This window comes from Anguilla rostrata, chromosome 2 (assembly GCF_018555375.3).
Source record: "Anguilla rostrata isolate EN2019 chromosome 2, ASM1855537v3, whole genome shotgun sequence".
Classification (NCBI taxonomy): domain Eukaryota; kingdom Metazoa; phylum Chordata; class Actinopteri; order Anguilliformes; family Anguillidae; genus Anguilla; species Anguilla rostrata.
The window spans coordinates 29,019,957-29,039,553 of NC_057934.1; the positions used below are offsets into that span (position 1 = coordinate 29,019,957).

At 37.9% G+C, this 19,597-nt stretch overlaps 1 protein-coding gene across 4 annotated transcripts in view; it reads left to right on the forward strand.

Moving 5' to 3' along the window:
* The window catches only part of fbrs (fibrosin), a 68,074-nt gene that overhangs the window by 13,932 nt on the left and 34,545 nt on the right, over positions 1-19,597 (forward strand). For all 4 annotated transcript variants that reach the window (XM_064321473.1, XM_064321475.1, XM_064321474.1 and 1 more), the window contains exons 2-5: positions 9,017-9,196; positions 14,756-14,791; positions 14,929-14,958; positions 15,537-15,585. In XM_064321473.1, the coding sequence (XP_064177543.1) occupies positions 9,017-9,196; positions 14,756-14,791; positions 14,929-14,958; positions 15,537-15,585 (295 nt within the window). The remainder of the gene's footprint in view (positions 1-9,016; positions 9,197-14,755; positions 14,792-14,928; positions 14,959-15,536; positions 15,586-19,597) is intronic.

Sequence of the window (19,597 nt, forward strand, 5' to 3'; positions counted from 1 at the left end):
CTTCCACGCCCCAACGAAAATGTCAAAAGGGCGGGCAAACAATATGGCGGACATAGGTGGTGCCAATGGCAAAGTTGTAGAGCACGTTCAGATGCATAGGTCCATGAAGTTTTGGGTTGATCTAACCTACGGTGTGGGAGTTATGGCCTATTACGCATGACCCTTTGTTATAGCGCCACCATCTGGCCGACATAGGTGATTTTTAGTGCCTGAGTAGTGGGGAACCCACCTGCCAAATTTGGTTGCTCTAGGACTTATGGTTGCTGAGCCTCAGACACTTTTAGCTGAAAAAAATAAGAATAATAATAATAATCCTAACAAATACAATAGGGTTCCACCAGCTTCGCTGCTTGGACCCCTAATAGGCCTATTTCACATTTCCGGGTATGTAAACCGGATGTAGGGGTCTCTCATTTCCGGTCATCTTAACAGCCACCAAGACAATGGCAGCGACAAAGAGATTTTTTGTTTTGTAGCGTTCCCCTCTGTACCAATTCGAAAAATAACTTATTTGCCCTTTCACAGGTTTCCCACAGATGTACTCCAAAATACGAAAAAAACTTGCTAGGTAGCATGACTGTCATAATGTTGCTAACTAACCCGTTACGATAGCTAGCTAGTTAGCTACTGCTTTGTGAATAAGGTTACACTCGATATTAAACTTTTCTCACATACATTTGGGCCTAAATGTCTGAGTCCCCTACCAACTCCTTTGTTTTTTATGTTTTTATTTTATTTTTTTATCATTCATTGAGAACTAACGCAGTTTCAGTCATGTGGTACTTGTTACTCAAGAATGTCATAAAATCAGTTAGCTAGCTATATTTTATGTTATGATTAGCAAATTACGTTTTAGCCAGCTAGCTTGTTAGCAAGCACATATTTGGATATTCAATGTTGAAACTGCAGATGCACGTTTATTTTAGTTGTTAATTGTAATTACAAAATGTATTGACGGACATCGCGACAAGCCTACTTAAGATATATCAGCTGATTTTAAAATGCGTGGGTAGTTTTTATCAGCGATGAAAACAAACAGCTCGGTAGTGAACTGAACACCGGCATTACACAGGCGATTTGACAAGCAATATAAATCTTTATTAGAACAAGTACAGCACAAACAACATGTCAAAATAGTAACGGTAGTACAAAACTTAGTTCAGAGATATTTCACTTCGGTACAACATAAGTAATTTTGTGGAGCCTAACTTACATAGTACTAGTACTTGCATAGCTTTGCCTCCCCTGCTGACCGTCAACGTTAACAGAATCGCTTTTCCTCACAGCTGTCGGGCTCCCTATTCATTCATTTTCGGGACAACCGAGAGGAACAGAGACGCTGTTAACGGACAGCAGATGTTGCTTCACGCTACGAAAACACAATGGAGTCACCTCCAGAAAATAATTTATGTTATGTCGAAGTGAAATATCTCTTTAGTCGGCTAACTTGCTGTGGTTAGCAAGCTAGCTATTTAGCTTTCTGGCAAACCAGAGCTAACGTTATACTTACCTTAATAACCGAATATAAACTTCTCAAAAAATAATTTATAGCCCTAGTCTAGTTTAGACCGTTTAACGTTCTCTGGCAATGCTTCGACAATGCGGATAACATCGGACATGGTGAACTTTGGCAGAGCTATTAGGGACTGTGAGAACACGTCGCTGTTTAGGCTCAATTTTTCGCTGTCAGAAATGGACTTGCGTCCGTAGCAACGGTAACCGGAAACAAAGTATCCCTACATCCGGTTTTGGTCACCATCTTGTGAAATAGGCCTATCCACATACACATTTATTGTCTGTAATAATATAAACTGCATACAAAAATGTAAACTATACATGCTTATCATGCTTTGTCATTGCAATGAACCATACTATGTCGCTACTGTATTGATGCAGCATGTGGTCTGTTTGCTAGCGTGCTATAACTCATATTTTGATTTAAGAATAAACAATGTTTCTAATTCAAGTAATATTCTAACATACGTCTCATTCAAAACACTAATCACTTAAATTTTGATAACAAATGAGTACTTACCAAAAACAGGAGTAGAAATATACAAAAAATGTTGTTTTCTGAGGGTACCAAAATCACCTAAGTTTTTTTGCAATTTGTTCTGGGATCAGCAAGCACATGCTTCGATAACTCAATATCGACAAATTGACTGATTGACTTACAATAAAGTCATTTATGTAACAAGCAGCTTCATTTGAAGAAACATCACACAGCAAAAAATGATGTAGTTTTTTTTATTTGACTCAGAAGTTGCAAGTGGGCTTATATGGTACGTGGGCTTAATAGGGACGTTTACCCTCCTTGTTATCCTCCAGTGGTTATTTTTTCAGTACTTTCGCGATTTCTTTCAGTGCCGGCAAATAAGTCAGATGTGGCCCAAATTAGCTAGAATGAAGTGTCCTGTCCTGCGTAAGGGTGGTCGCTATCGAGGAGGACAGGAGAGAGGAGAGAAAACGAACGAAGACTAAGCACATACTATCAGGCTGGGACCCTAAATGGGTAGACAAGACAAAGTTCCACCCATGGCTCTTAGCCAGGCTGCAAACCTTGCCACTGAGGCTAATATACAGTGCCCTCTGTAAGTAGTGGGTCAAAGAGCCATTATGTATGAATAAATAGATGTCAATAAATATGTTCTACAGTTTGTTTTGCAGTCAAGTGTCATTTTATTTCATATTTTTAAATGCCCTATTGATATTCACAGTGACACCGGTGGCATGCGCGCACCACCCCGGTACAACAAAACCCTTTCCTCCTGCTGCTGAAAAAATATCCTAGCGGAAACACTGTTAGGTCCAGCCATATACTAGGTTTTAACCTGGTTTACTTACTCCCATGATACTGAGCGGCACAACGTTAACACAGTTAACATGCCTGTCGGTAACCCGTCTACCTTACCTTCGGCTTACCTGAGTAGGCTAGTGGTGCACACCATTGAAATGACGGGAATAAGAATTCTCTTAATGAAAAACATAGTCTCCTTGAAGTTTATGACAAACTGCCAAAAACAAGCCGACACACAAAGCAGAGGTAATGTTTTTTGTTGTTAAACTAAGATTAGAACATTTTAAGTTTGTTTGAAACTCTCTGATACCAGTTTGGCATTGATAGGCTACAGTCGACATTTATTCCAATACAGTAGTAGGCTAATGCCGCTACATTGTTACTTCTGTTTGTTACACAGCACTATAGCTACATTAGGCTACTTTGTTTCTTCTTCATGTTGAATTCACCAGTCAAAAGTGACAGGCTTAGCCTACTTTCATTTTCAGGCCTACTGTTAAAAATAAAAAATGCACTTAAGCCACCGCTAAGCGATGTTGCTGTATAGTCTATTTGTATACAGTACAGTATTCCTGTTTGAAGCATTTGAAACAGCTGATATTTTGTACAACAGCTGATGCTACTGTTTTTCAGTCAATAAAATTCAGTAAAATAGAGAAGCTGTCAGTTTCATTACATTATATTCATGTAACAAATATACAAATGTCAATTAGATGTTCATCTGCCAAAAAAGAAAGAAAGAAAGAAAAAAAGGACTTCGGTTATAGTGATCTTCCGCTTATACTGATCATTTCAGCCTGGATGAACGCGATCACTATAAGTGGTTTCCACTGTATGTGAAGATGCCGAAAAGGCGTTTACTAAAAAAAATTTCTTCTAATAAGAATTTCTGGCAGACTTGACACTGCACAACGTATTGCTGCCCTCCACAGTCAAAAGGGCATACTGCGTGTCATTTTATTCTTAGATAGGGAAATAAAGCGCAAGTATGGTTGCTCTCTTAACTAGTAGTTTACTCTTTTTGCAAGATATTTGAAAGAAAAGGAAGAAATTCCAAGGTCTGACAATTCCTTATACCTCTGCTTTCTCTCCTGGCTGAAGTTCTTGCATAAAAACACGTCATGCTTCAATATCTGTGTGCTACCACAGTGACACAACCCATCCGGATCTTTGCCAATTATTCTGAGACAACTAGCCAAACAACAGTGACCAAATCTTAGCCTAGTTAGGATAACGGAGTACCTACTGTCATTTGCCTGATGAAGACCCTGTTGGGTTGAAACGTTGCTTTTTAGTCAAAGTATTGGGAGCTATAATCCAGTGTGCGGATATTCATTTCCTTCAATCTTCATATGTACTTTTATCCTGCACCTGGCCTAAATACAGGTTGGGTGTGCACACAGTTACTCTACTGTGCTACTTACTGTCAAGTCCCATGTTGTTATTTTCCCTTTGATGCTGTCTTGAATTTAAAAATAAAGCCTGCCCTTATTCTCACCTTGCAATTCTTTTTTCTACTCCTTATCCATCTCTGCTTTAAATATGCTTTCTGGTTTTCCTTGAGGTCAATAATTTCCTTTGTAATGGACTCCTTGGCTGTTTTGTCAGCTGCTTCATTATCCTGAACTCCTGAATGCCCCGGTGCCCACATTAACTTGACTTATCATCCCATTTTTCCTATTACATACAAACAGAGCAACATCTCCTGGATCAGGTCATGGCAAGCTCTTAAAGACCCACTCTTCAAAGCCAACAAGGCAGCTGCCGAATCAAAGCAAATAACAGTTTTAACTTCCTATAATGAGAATACTTTGCAGTTGAGTACCAATACATAGACCAGGCGTGATAACAACAAAATAACAAATATATTATTTAGATTTATAATTTAGATATATATATATAATTTCGATGAATTTCTGTGCAAATAGTTTTGCTCAAATTGCAGTTAATTTGCCATTGTGTTTTTAGCTATTGAAAGTGCATGTTCTTGAAAACATCAGCCCTTTTTATTTACAGTCTTTATCAATTATGTGTTCCATTAATGGATAAAGTTTTTACTATACGTAATGACTTGTCTATAATAATAATAATAATAATAGTAGTAGTAATAAGGGTTTTTTAATTCCAATATCACAACTTGTGGTAAATCATGATGACATTTGATATTAACTATACCACTAATATCGTTATGGGGGGATTGTTTGTACTGTTTATTTAATTTTATTGTAACTTAAGAGGTTACAAAATTTTGCTGCACAGACGGTTCACATTTTGTTTTCGGGGCACTTAATTTATATTTTGTGTTAGGGCGATTTTATTTATGTATTTTTCAGAATTTTCTTAGTCGAATCGGATTTGGCAGTTCAATACGACGATTCAATGATTCGTTTTATATATAAAGGTCTATAAGACTTTCTGGCAAAATGGTACATTGGCATGCATTTCAGAGCTGATTAAGACCACATTAACATAGTCAAGTGCAACAGAGTCATTTGAACATTTTTTTGAGCATTTAAAATAAGAAATAAAAAATCTGAGATATGAGAGATGATGCCAGATGGCTAATTTGAATTGCCGGCAATGCATTAGCCTGCGTGCGAATTTGTCAGAATCATGTGTCGTAATAATGAGACCGTATACACAGGTATTTCTGGTTAAACCTAGCTCTTATAACTTCTTTATTTTGCTTTAAACATTAAAAATGAACAAACAAATGAAACGGTTTAAATAAATTCACGGCATTGTCTGCTTTGAAATAACTGATATCTTCTTCAACAGGATAGGAGCCTAGGCTACTTCTTTATTTCTCTTTAAATATAAGAAGCCTAATATAGGCCTATGCATCTAAACAAACATGTAAAAAAATAAATTAACAAATGAAGCAATTTAAGATTTGAATTATTTTAGTTGAAAATAATGCGTTTGTAAACAACAGTTTAAATAAACGGTAGGCCTATTGTCAGCCTTGAAATAACTGACGTCTCGTCTTCAACGAGACCCTTTTTATTTCTCTTAAATAGCCTACAAAAAAGTAATATATAATTCTAATTAAACATGGAAAATAACAAATTAAGCAATTTAAGATTAGACTTCTTTTAGATGAAAATAAATGCAAACAGTTTAAATAAATTTGCGGCATTGACCGCTTTGAAATAATAATTGACCTCTCATTGTCACGTGGAATTTTTCTAGCACGCGCAGGTTGCAAGAATATAAACACTAAATTTATAATTACCATTATTTTATTTATAATTCAATACTTTAATATAACCACTGTCCATTTTTGTAAGATTATGTCTCTAATGAGTGTGATGTACTGCTTGACTCAGAATATCAGTCGACTGAGCGGTCTCTGACAGATGATTTGAATTGTCGACTTTCAGGGGGCAGCCCTAATTTTTACTTTAAAATGAAATCTGTACAGCACTTTTTGCATCAAGTTGCACCGACCTCAGAGAGAATATCATAAGCCCTTTTACAATCAAAACTCTTGGTAGCTTCTTCAAAGAATGCCAAAATGTTTGTCAGGCATGACCTTGTGTTTGAAAATCCGTACTGGCTATCCCATAGACTGATATTATTTTTAAGAAACAATTCTAACTTGTTTCTAATGATGGATTCCAGTATTTTACACCAGATATGCAAGTTAAACTGACAGGCCTGTAGTTTCCTGGATCTGTACGGTCCCCTTTATTACATTGGCATTATATTATCTTCAGTTTCTGCTGACTGTCTGAAAATACTAACTCTTCGAGTACCCTTGGGTAAATGCCATCTGGGTCTCCTGCCTTATTTCCAGAAGATTCCAGAAATTGATGCAATTACTTTTTAGAAGCTTCTGATTGGCTAATTTTCATAATTAGGAGTTAATTGGCACATGTGGCTGTATTTAAGGGCCTGCCTTTAGAGCCACTTGCCTTGATACCATGGGAAAATCCAAGCAACTTGGCCAAGACCTCAAAAAAAAACATTGTGGACCTCCGGAAGTCTGGTTCCTCCTTAGGAGCAATTTCCAGACACTGAAGTTGCCATGAGCATCTGTACAAACAATTGTATGCAAATATAAAAATCTTGGGACCACACAGACACTGCATAATTTTGGAAGTAGGCAAAATGAACTCCCAGGGCTGAACAAACTTTGGTCTGAAAGGTTTAACTGAACCCCAATACAACAACAAAGTAACTGGTGAAGGAGTTTGAGGCATCAGGTACCAAAGTATCCACATCCACCATTAAGCGAATCCTACATCGCCATGGCCTGAAAGGCTGTCGCTCAAGGAAGAAGCCCCTACTCCAAGACCAGCATAAAAAATCCAGACTGAAGTCCTAGCCTTTTGAAGGAGTGTTCTCTGGTCAGATGAAACAAAAATTGAACTGTTTGGCCATGATGATCAGCATTATGTATGGAATAAAAAGGGTGAGGCTTTTAATCCGAAGAACACCATCCCAACTGCGAAGCATGAGGGTGGCAGCATCATGTTGTGGGGATGTTCTGCTGGAAAAGGGACTGGTGGTCATGAGGAAGGAGGCCTATCTAGAAATACTGAAGCAACACCTCAAGACATCTATAAATGTAAAATTTGGTCATAACTAGGTCTTCCAGCAGGACAATAATCCTAAGCATACCTCCAAAGTTATAACAAAATGGCTTAGACAACAAAGTAAAAGTATTGGAGTGGCCATCACAAAGCCCTGACCTGAATCCCATAGAAAATTTGTGGATTGAACTGAAAAAGCATGTCCAAGCAACAAGGCCCACAAACTTTGCTGAGTTGCACCAGTTCTGTCAGGAGGAATGGGCAAAAATTCCAGCAAAGTATTGTGAGAAGCTTGCAGAAGGCTACCCCAAGCTTTTGATTCAATTTAAGCAGTTAAAAGGCAATGCCACCAAATACTAACAAAGTGTATGAAAATCCATCCCACTGAAAATCTGATATAGTACATAAAAGCTGAAATCTGTCTCGTAGCTATTATTTTGAAATGATCTTTTATGGAAATAAAGTAGATAGCCTAATTGACTTAACACAGGAAATGTATGGTAACATGAAATGTGTGGAGTTGTGAAAAATTGAGTTTGAATGTCTTTATCCAAGGTGTATGTAAACTTTTGGCCTCAACTGTACCTGCTAAATCTCAATCATAAATGATAGCAGGGAAAACAAATCCTAGGCTACTGTTTGTAATCACTCTCAGTGGGATGCAGTTTTGGCAGATAGGCTAGTACAAGAATGAACATGATGTACAGGGACTTTGTGGCTAACTGATGCATTTGACATTTAAGCAGTGCATTCGGTCCAGAAAAGGGGCTTAAAAGTCCGATATCAGTTGTCCCCTGGTGAGTAGTTCCTATCCCTCAGTGATCAATCAGTCAGTTAATTCACTGTTCTCTAGGTATGATGTGCAGGCAAGATTAGCCTGTATCAACAGGGAAATCTGTAGTTCGCAATTTCACATGGTTGTGCAGTGTCATCCAGCTGAAACGACATTTCCTTTGTATTGTGACTTCGTGAACACTTTTTGATAGGGACAGTGGGCAGCCAGCTAGCAAGCTAAATTTTATCAGTTGTTGATCCCACTTTTGGGTTCCCCACCATGGGGCCTTCTGGCCTGTCATCCTTTCTCTCCTTTATTCTAGTCTGAATGAAGTAACAAATAAAAAATAAAAAAACAAAGGAGACCAGGCTGTTCACACTACTTTGAAAAAATAAAAATAAAATTTTGCTGGAAGATCCGCTGAATCTAGAAGACTACGGGCAAGCAACGTAGTGTAAAACCGCGTGTATTCAGAACTAACTTCTCGCTTTTCAACTCTGAACTTCATTCAGCTTGATTAGGGAAAGTGAGGGCATCACTTTTTTTCATATACTACTGCTTGTATTTTTGCATAGACTGCGTTGTTGCTGTTGTTTGTGTTAGTGTTAATCAGTTTAACCTACAAGGTCCGAGTTAAACTATGCGGTTGTTCCCTGCACTTGGAATGGTTCTTCTCTCTAGGGTTTTCGACACACTTGTTCCTGGTTATGGTTATACACTTTGTTGTATGTCGCTCTGGATAAGCGCGTCTGCCAAATGCCTGTAATGTCATATAATTGATGAATCCACATTATAATTGATCTGTATGTGACTTTCTAGAGCCCACTCATTATTGTTGTTGGGACATTTAACTTTTCTGTAACTTGTGATGTGAATGTGATCATTGTCATACTGACTCTTCTTCAGGTGGACTGCTCTCTGAAACCCCCAGAGCGTGCTGCAGTCCTGCTTCGGAGGGGTGGAAAGAGGAAGAGGTGCCTGGAAGAAAATGGAGGCGGGTCCCTTTCTGAGCCAGAGGCAGGAGACCCCTCCAGTTGCTCTCCTAGTGCTCAGGACAGAGCTAGAAAGAGGAGGAGAAAAAGAGAGGTAAGCTAGTTTTGGGTGGGGGGGGGGAGCTGATCGCAGAGTTTCTGTTTTCAACTCATACTTTGGCTGCAGGAGTAATGAATGTCTGAGTTGAGCAATCTAGGCCTGCCGATCACTAGGGGGATTACGCTAAGAGGTCAAATGTGAATCAATGACTACCCCAAGATATTTAAAATCTGAAACTATTTGGAGCTTTACAGTCTGAACAGTAACATCGGGCTGATGGACCTCCTTCCTGTTAATTGAGAAATACATACATGCAGTCTTGCTAGTGTTTAGTGTAAGACAAGACTCTTCAAGCCAATCAGAGATAGTAGATAGGGCTGCTGCAAACTTATGCCACCTGCTGTCTTGTTTTAGCATGTACATAAATAACTGTATCTTCTGCATACATACAATATGAGCTGATACTTTTGGTTTTAGAAATATACTCAAGTGAACACATTTTTTTAGTAAGTGAAATTTTTTTCCTCCTATAATAGGGCCTAACAACTAATCCATATCATATCCAGGCCTAATCTTGACATTTCCTGATAGCGGCAGGTCTTGAGGGGTTGTATGAGGGGTTATTTATTGGATAAATCCAAATCCAATAATTTGTTTAATTTATTGTAACATTCTTAGCAGCTGTAACATTTATTCTGCAATAGCAGTCTTAACCTTGCTGCACCACCTAGGACTCTGGAGAAAGTGGGCAGCGCTAAATCAGCGCTATAACAGCGGCTATCGCTACAGTATGAAACTTGAATCAGGGTTTCCGCCAGTGTATTGCAAGCCCGGCGGGCCGCCGGGCCTAAATTGACCCCCCGCCGGGCCTAAGCATCGGGGATTTTTAAAAAATATATTTTTTAACGTATTTTTAATGTTTTTTAAACTACAGTTACAGTGGGGCGGCTTGGTTGGAAAGCTCACCAGCGACATCTGTTGGTTAAAACGTGATCGCACTATAGGAAAACAGCAGGTCTGTTCTTTACCCTCATTGTGCATAGTGACGTTCAACACTTGATGCTTCCAACTATCACAAGCTAACGCTACCTAGCAAGGCACCATTTCTTTAGTAGGCTAACTAACCTCGTTACAAACTGTGTTATCACTCATCTCGTCGGTAAGTACATTCTTTTTATATTAACTTAAGCAGTGTGTAGGTAACGTTAAACTAGTAGCATGAATGTAATGTTCGATGCATTGTAACATTACATGATGTATTAATCGCCATCTAAATAACGACTTCACTTGTTTATTAATAACGTTAGCTTGGTGACATTGATGTGCACGACAATGTGGTCATTTAGCTAACTTAGCTAGCTAGCCAAACAGTCAGTAACACAGATACATAGATATTTTGTTGTTGAAATGTGCCCAGCATTCCAAGGCTGTACATTGTTGTAAGATTTAGTAGCCAATCAGTAGGCAGTGTTGTGCATATCCCGCTCTTACAGCTCGTTTCCAGCCCAAACCAAGTTTCCAGAGCAAACTTTTTTTTTTTTTGTCAGTGACATTTCCTTCTGACATCAACGACGGCAATCGCAAACACGACCTTTATTTTGCCTTTTTGTATAGCTGTTTCCATGGATAAAATCGCATTTATTATTATTATTTATTGGTAAAAACATTTACTTCGTATCCAGGGAGATAGCCAACTACTTGCGCGTTACATGACATGTGTAGCCATTTCGTAATACGATCGCATTTCAGGCTAGAAAATAACCCGTTAATCCAGAGAAATTGCTGAGTCGTCTTAGAATCTTTATCGCAACAGAATGTATTAAGGCTGGCAGCCCAGATCAAATTTGTTGTGACAGCTGCCGTCCAAAACAAACACCTGAGAGAGGCCGCCTGCGTGCGTGCCTCCCCCAAGGCGTTACGTCATTGTTTTGCAATGCGCAGCTGTCGTAAAAACGGGCTGGCTTCAATAAGCGGAATCGATAAGCTCAGAGCCATACAATTCCAATGAATAGGACAACTTTGAACCGGTTCGCGATTCCCATCCCGATTTAAATGTGCCCAGCATTCCAAGGCTTGTTGTAAGATTCAGTAGCCAATCAGGACTTGAATACAAGTTTTTTGTGGAGTGCAAAAACTTTGATATTATTTATTTTAATTTAATTTAATTTCTTTTTTTGTTGTTGAAAACACAGCATTCCAAGTCTGTACATTGTTGTCAGATTTTTTGTAAGACTATGCTATGCTGTAAATTTGTAAGTTGTTGATTTTTTAAAATGTGTGTTGAATAAATGACTTATTTATAACAACATTCACATTACGTAGTTATATTTTCGAATCTTCTGTCAGCTTTTAGCACTGACTTAATGTAGGGCCCTATGGAATCTGTGTTATAGCTTTTTTAAATTCTCAATTCCGCGATTCCGTCTGTGATTCTGTTATCACAGAAACTATAGGGCCCTACCTTAATGCTGCCATCAGTCTGTCACAGGCCTGTGCCGGGCCCCCATCAAACAAGACACTTGGCCGCCGGCCCCCGTCAAAAGATACTTGCCACCGGGCCTAACAACTTTTCTGGGGGAAACCCTGCTTGAATGAAAGGCTTTTGGTGGTAATGACGTCTCAGCTGTGCATGGTTGCATAAAAAGTTAGATGGTCTTCTTGAATGCCAGTGTGCAGTAAATTACTCTGTATGTAAAACATTTTTATTTTTAATTTAGTTATTTTCCTATTTATGTATATTTTTTTGATTACTCTTGTTTTTTTTATTAATATTATGACTCCTTTTCTTGACTAATTGTTTGATCTTGCCATAACTACCTTTATATTTTTAACTCTGATTTGATCCATATTTTGTATGTGTAATTCAGTTTCACTTGGTTGGTTGTTGTTGACAACTTTTTCAGTGAAGTCCTATGTCATTGAATTATTTTTTTATCAATCTCAAATAAGTCTGATTTAATCTCTTATAGCCCTAATTAGATGCTGGTGCCTAAAAGTGGCATTCTCTTTTTATTTAATTATTGCATTTAACAGTCTCTAATTCAAGGTTCACTGCTGTAACACTGACACTATTGTAAAGCTTAGACCTTTTGCACTTTGATGCAAAAAACGAAAACAAAAAAAACCCTGTCTCGATTGGTTAAACCACTAGAGATAACAAAAGAAATAACAAGGCAGTCCCCTTCTCTAAAGGAAGGCTGGAATGGACACCCCAGATTGATGATTATGGCATTTTATTATGCAGTAACTGTCTGCAACAAGTGAAAGAACTCAGGGTTCCCACTCATTTTAGGAAATCATTTTCCAGGACTTTTCAAGGGCAATTTCCATGACTTAAACTTGCAGACATGAAACATGGACAATGGTAGCCCAAAGCCGGGGGGGGGGGGCGGGGCGGGCAATGTGCAAGTACCATTACCATTCAAAACTTTGTGCTGCCGTGTAATCCAAGCAGCTAATAAAAATGAGAAAAGCAGAGAAAAATACAGAAGAATATGCAATCTCCGCTCTAAATATAATGTTTAATAGCTTGCTTATAGCCTAGCCTACAATTTTCCAGGACCTCACAGATATTTCCAGGACATTTTGTAAATTTTCTCATTTTCCAGGTGTTTTCCATGACTGGAAAACTAGTCGATAAATTTCCAGGTTTTCAAGGTTTTCCAGGACGAGTGGGAACCCTGGAACTGCTAATACTAGTGATGTATTGATATCACTAAAACCCCCCTCTGATCCCAAAGCAATCAATCTGGTATTTGTATACAGACTAGCAAAAGTCATTATTCATTGTGTTGAGCTGAAAGTGTTTTTAGGAGCATTTGAAAATGAGCATTTCTATGTATGCAAATAGAATTTCAAATGCAAAAAGGGCCGTTGTTTATATGATCTCAATTTGACATTTCGGTGCCAAGTAAATGACCTAAAAGCGAGCTACTACCTGAAAAAAAATCAACTCTCTCTATGTTATGGTAACTTTACAGTGTTATCTTTTTCAAGCTCATTCGTGTAGCTTTCTTCTAGGTCAAATGATGTCTTCCCTATCCTGCTGTGTACTGACTTACTTTTATTTTGCGTTTTTGCATTCCACTGGAGAGGAAGCTTTGCACATGCTGTATCAATTGCTTATCGGAGCTTTGTTTATCTGCAAATGCTTACATAAAAAATGCCGCAGTAGTGATAATGGATAGGACATTATTGCAACTTGTGAAATTCCTTTGTAAGCACTGATAAGGAATAAAAGCATTGTTAGGATGCTGTGCCTAATTTCATCAATATGCAAATGACAGCAGCCTAGCCAGTGCTTACAAGCTGTATTTTAAGTGGGGGTTTAAGGGGTTAATTGCTACAATCTGTTCATATAATATAATTAAGGACAACGCTGTTTCTGAGGGCAAGCAAAATAGAACAGGCTGCATCCATTAGGTTTTATATAGAGAAATAGTCCATATGCTAATTTATTTTTAGCCTAATGAGGGGAATATGCCCTCATAGCATAGTTTTAAAAGTGAAGAATTTCATCGTTGTCATTCACGTCATTATAAACATCCCAGTGACATTATTTTTCAAAAACCTAAATTTGTTTAGGTTTCACATTTTTCTTTCAATAGACTACATTTCAAGTTTTCATACCAGCTGATTCTTTCAGTGCAGTTTGTTCAAGTCTTGCAGTATATTCAGTACAATCATTACATTTTGTTCCAGTCTTCCAGTTTGTGGAGTGCGATCTGTACATTTTGTTCAAGTCTTCAGTACATCACAGTACTATCTGTGCATTTCATACATTGTTCTTTTCAAAATTTCAGTATATGAATGAATGAAATGATCAAAAGACTAGTCTGATGTGCTCGCTCTTTATCCCAGTCTACACATGCAATTTTGTATAAAAGATTTAATGCCATATAGTTTTTGCAATGCCTAAATTGACAGTATGAAAAAATCCTGCTTTTATAGTGATTGCAAGTATGCCTGATGCTTACACTATAATTTAATGAAATATCTTGTCATTATGTCACTATTCGTACTGAGCATAGGGGAGATGTGAACTAGTCAGGGCAGTGTGTGTACCAATAGGGTCAATGAGAGCGAGAGAGAGTTCAGCTCATTTGGACAATTGAATCTGTCTAGGAGCTGGAATTCTGTTTCAGTACGCACCATTGACAGTTTAGTTTGTATTGAGTTTAAAAATGAATCATTCAACTTGGAATAACTTTAGGATATATACAGGAATAGAAAATATAATTTATATTTTCCTCATAAATATATAGGGAAACTTCTTTAAGTGTAGTATTTTTCATTTTCTATACAAAATATATATATATATATTTTTAAAATGGAGTTTTATACCATGAGAATATTGTATCGTGAACTTGATATTTTAATGTGCGTTGTATTGTGGGCTAATGTCCATGTAAGTAATTAACTGAACATTTTTCCCATTAGTCACATCACTTTCATAATACTTTGGCGAATTGGACCTTGACAGTTAATTTTTTCTTAATCCATGACCTAACATGCGGTACATCATGCAGCTGTTTTTATTTGTTGTGATTATTACGGAAGTATGTTTTGTGACAGGAATTCCTGAAATTAACCTGGTTTTTCTGTTATTTTCAGACTTCCAGAAATGTCTTCCTGGAAACGGGCTACATTGTAAGTGTCTATGTGCTTCAGTTGGGTTTTGGGAAGACCTATAATCTGTTTGGAATTAATAGGAGGACTATCTTGCTGGAAAATGTGGGCAAGTAGTGAAAATCCAGTTTTCATATCTTTCATTATTTTTCTTTCAGTGTGATTCGGAGAGTGAGTCTGGTGATAAGGTGGGTCAATTCCTCTGTACTATAACACGGTGCAGTACTTTTCAGTGAGGTCAATGAATATTTTGTCATTGTTGATTTCTCTAGTCTGCATCTGATCTCACTAAAATGACACAAACTGCTTACTGCCTTTTGGAAAAAAGGAAGAGAAAAAAAGGATATTTTATTGACCAAAAATACAGGGCGGACGGACTAAAGAACTGAGCAGACTCAATCGGTTTGCTGCTGAAGGATGTCTGACTGAGATCCGTTGTAATTAATATTTTTGTTTTAATTATTAATGTACTATTGAATCCATGAATGTGAATGTCATATCTTAATATCAAAATATCCAAATCACTGAACCCTGTTCAGTCGAATATCTTCCTGGAATACATCTGGTTGTACCGTATTATGTGTGTTTGGACCATTGCCTGTTTTCCACTGACAAGGAACAAACTCCACAGTTTGAAATGAGTAGTGAATGTAATAGCTCAGTAATTCATAGCATTGAAAACTGTAAAAGCTTTGAAAAATACGGTATATTGATGTCATTTTACTGGAAATTGTTCGGTATTTACTGTGGTTTTCCTGTGTTCTAGGCTTCTGATTATGAGATGGAGCCAATGTTCACAGTCAGTGCCCGGAAAGGTAAGAGTAAATGTTTTTTCTGTCTCATCATATGTTCTCTACTATAGTTTCAAGTCTATTAAACCCTCAATGACAAAGAAGCTAATAGCCTTTCACACATGTAACATTGCTGGGTTCCATTATTCAAGTTCAGTGGTGATTTTCTACATTCACACATGGCTCTCCTATACAGAAAAATTCTGTGTTGTCTTAACACATGATATTACCGTTCTGGATAGATTAGGCTTGGTAGGATGTCTACCCCCTGAAGAAATGCAGAAAAAATTTTAACGTCATGTTAGTTTGTCTTTAAAACAGCCAGATATTTTGCTTTAATAATTGTTTTAGCAGCATTATAAAGTGTGATATATTAAAGGATGAGTCATGGTAACATGGGGTGTCCGCGGGTCCTTAAAGTTTTTATTATGCCTCTGCAACGGCACAGCCGTGGCCGGAGGTATTATGTTTTTGGGTTGTCCATCCATCCGTCCGTCCCATTCTCTCGTGAACGCGATATCTGAGGAACGCCTTGAGGGAATTTCTTCAAATTTGGCACAAATGTCCACTTGGACTCAAGGATGAACTGATTAGATTTTGGTGGTCAAAGGTCACTGTGACCTCACAAAACACGTTTTTGGCCATAATTCAAGAATCCATACGCTAATTATGACTATTATGTCTAATAGGATAAAATGTTGAAGTGATGACACTTTATATCCAAACTGGCTACTGGTTGGCGGAGGCATACAACCGCGAGGCAGTACTTCTAGTTTGTCATAATTCAGTTTTACAAATAAAAGGCAAAAAAATTATAAAAATGTCTTAAATCTGATTTCATAAGGTCTTAAATATGTTTTGGTCATGTACGTTTATATTTTGATATAATATCACTTGATTTTATGACAGATGTTTTTGTGTAAGTTTCTTGTCATGAGATTCCACACGGTATTTATGTTCCCTCATTTTGGACAGTTGTTAGTCGCATTCCTCCAGTGTTACCTAACCAACATTGACTAAATTAAGATAAAATTGTGCGTATATTGTCTTGTTTGTGAAATAGGTATTTTGTTTTTTTCCAGTCCCACTCAAATTTGCATTGTCCAATTCGCACACTATGTACAAGCGTGCTCATATACAGCTCTTGCTGCTCGCTCAGGAGAGTGTCTCCTCCGGTACACGCACTGCAGTCACAAGCTGCTAGCCGCTCTAGCGATGCTATCCCTACCAACTGTATCTTTCCCTGAGTGACACAAATCCAATTATGTGCCGCCCTTGTAGTAAAATACCGTTAAATGCCTGCATTATAACTTTGATTTGCAACAAACTGGAGAAAAAGAAAGAGCACTGCACTAAACGCATCAGTTTGTTGGTACACATATGCTTAGCTGGGTGACTTTAGACATATTTGCCAGTTTTGTGAAAAGAGTTGTGACAATACTGAAAAACATAACAAGGACATAACCAGGTACCCTATTTTTCACATGCTGTTGTAAATATGTTTGCATTTTTCCATCTTTCACGCGGACACGTTCGATAATACGGGCTCGATCTCTAGTGTCGAATACCGTCCTTCGCCAAGCTCCTTCAATAATGAATAAGACAAATATCCACAACGACATCTCACCCTACTACCCTCAATTATAAAACAATTCTGCAATTGAAAAAATCTATGAATTTGCACTGCTATCTTATTACAAGCTTCTCTCTCTACTAGCTATTTAATGTACGTTAGCTAACATTAGTAGTGTCGGAAAATGTTACTTCACCAAGCTCCTTGGTTAGGGACGATGTCCTCCCTAAGTGTCATGTTTGCAATGAAAATGATAGGAGAGGAGAAGCCGTGGTAATGAGGTTACATAAGAATGGATGCTTCTGGAGGCTGAGGGAGGGCGAGAGGCTGCTATCCTCCCTGTTGCATTTTTTCCTTGCAAAAGAGGCAGCTGTTGAGATTTTAACACTGGCAATAGGTTTTTATGTGTCCTTGATGCTTAGAAATTGATAGAAAATGGATTTGTTGGTATTGTTCCCAACCGCTAACACAAACACTAGATGGGTAGGTATAGGAAAACAACACAGTGGTAGTAATGCTGGATCAACCACAACCGCTGTCACGCAAAGTCACCACCTAAGCCTTATTTTGAGCCAGAAAAACCCTGAATGAACAGACATTCTTACAGTTTGTATTAGTGCTTGTGTTAGCAGTTGGGAACAATACCAACAAATGCCTGGCGATACACAACTCAATCCTGGCCCATCAAAAATACACACAGTTGTTTAAGGGCACTAGACGAAGAGCTGCTTGGAAAAAAAATGTTGCAGAACAACTGGCTAATGTAATTACTTCACCCAAAACAATTTGGTTTCAGGCCATAGTATTTCACAGAAATGGCCAACTGCTGTCTTGTTTTCTTGGTGTCATTCTAGATCCCCAATAAAATTCTGATAATCATGTAAACAGCTGAGTAAGGCTATTAGGATATACTTTAGGATAGGGAAATGCATACCTCTCAAGGCAGCACAGCAGTATATGCTTGCAATGGTTTTTTCACATTTGTCATTGTGTGACAGTATGGAGCCAGGCCTCCCAATCAGCAGTTGTATCTATCCTGTCATACGAGCAAGCTTTGAAAATAAAGGATCAGTTACATGGCATTAGTGCACAATTGTGGAAAAAGTACTTGCTTAGCTTTGACAGTTTTATCCAATTCTGCTTCTTAAAGCTGATGTATAAATCTGCACCTAAAATTGCCCTAATAATCAGTCAACTTGCCACTAAACAGAGTGGCAGTGGGGTAACCCCTAGGTGTTCCATGTAGGGATGGGTACGAGTAATGGATTGTAGTGGTCACTCGTCGGATATGTGCCTACTCAATCTTTAGTTTATCATAAAGGCTATGCCTGTACAACTATGTGTTGCAGCTCTACCTATGGAGAATGGTGATTGAACTTTTGCAAGCCCTACTCCATAGTCAAGCATGTATGGAGAACTAATACGCACGTCCCAGTCAATCAGAATTAAGTATTCAGTCAAGCCATTGTGTACTGGTTCTGTGAGTTGAATTTAAAAAAAAATTATTTTATGTCATATCTGACACTGACTGTGTTTATAGACACAAACAAAAATTTTATTATGATGGAAAATTTTGGGTACTGATATGTGTTCATGCATTTTTTAGACAACCAGTGATGCTGCCCAGCCAGTATGCGTTCTAAAGATTGATTTGTCCCCATACCAGGAATCATTTTGGAATTGAGCTTATTGTGCAATCCTTTGATTGGTTCAGTGAATGGCAACCACTGAGTTACACAATGTAGAACAACTTTTGGTCAATTATCTTTTCCAGTAAAAGGTATAAAATTATGGAATGCTCCACCAACTGAAATAAAAATAGAGCCAAAGGTTTGTAATGAAAACATAAAACAATGGCTTTAACAAAATCAGACATGCAACCACTGACCATGTACACTTTCTACACATCTCGCGTATATACATTGTAAATCTTAAGGGTAACCAAATTGATTCCTGGTATGAAAGATAAAATCCACGAGGAAAGACTTATGATGCTTAATTTCTTCAAGCTTACTAAAATTAGACTTAGTGGTGATTTTATTGAGGCTTTTAAATTCATAAAGAGGATTAACAAAGTTAAGGTTGAGTTCTGTCAGTAGAACGAGTGGACATAAATCGAAATTAGGTAAATTAATAAAGGCCTCTGTTGCTGTCCACCCTGATTTAGTTCACTTTCGACCTCCTTTGCTTTTATGTTTTTATGAAAGCTCTTAGGTGGTGGAGTTTTAGCTTTTTATTAAGTTTTACTGTCACACCCATCCCTGTACAAATTTTGATTTACCATCCACATTCACGTGCAAGTGTTTGGTTTTTTTTTTCCACTTTTTTGAAGGACATCATCTTTCCATGGAAGTGTTTTATGAAATGTCGTAGTCAAATGTCATAACAAATATAGAAATGGCATTGTTGTGTTTCGATTGACTAAGAGGGGGTGTGGCGATGGGCGTGGCCTATCACAAAAAG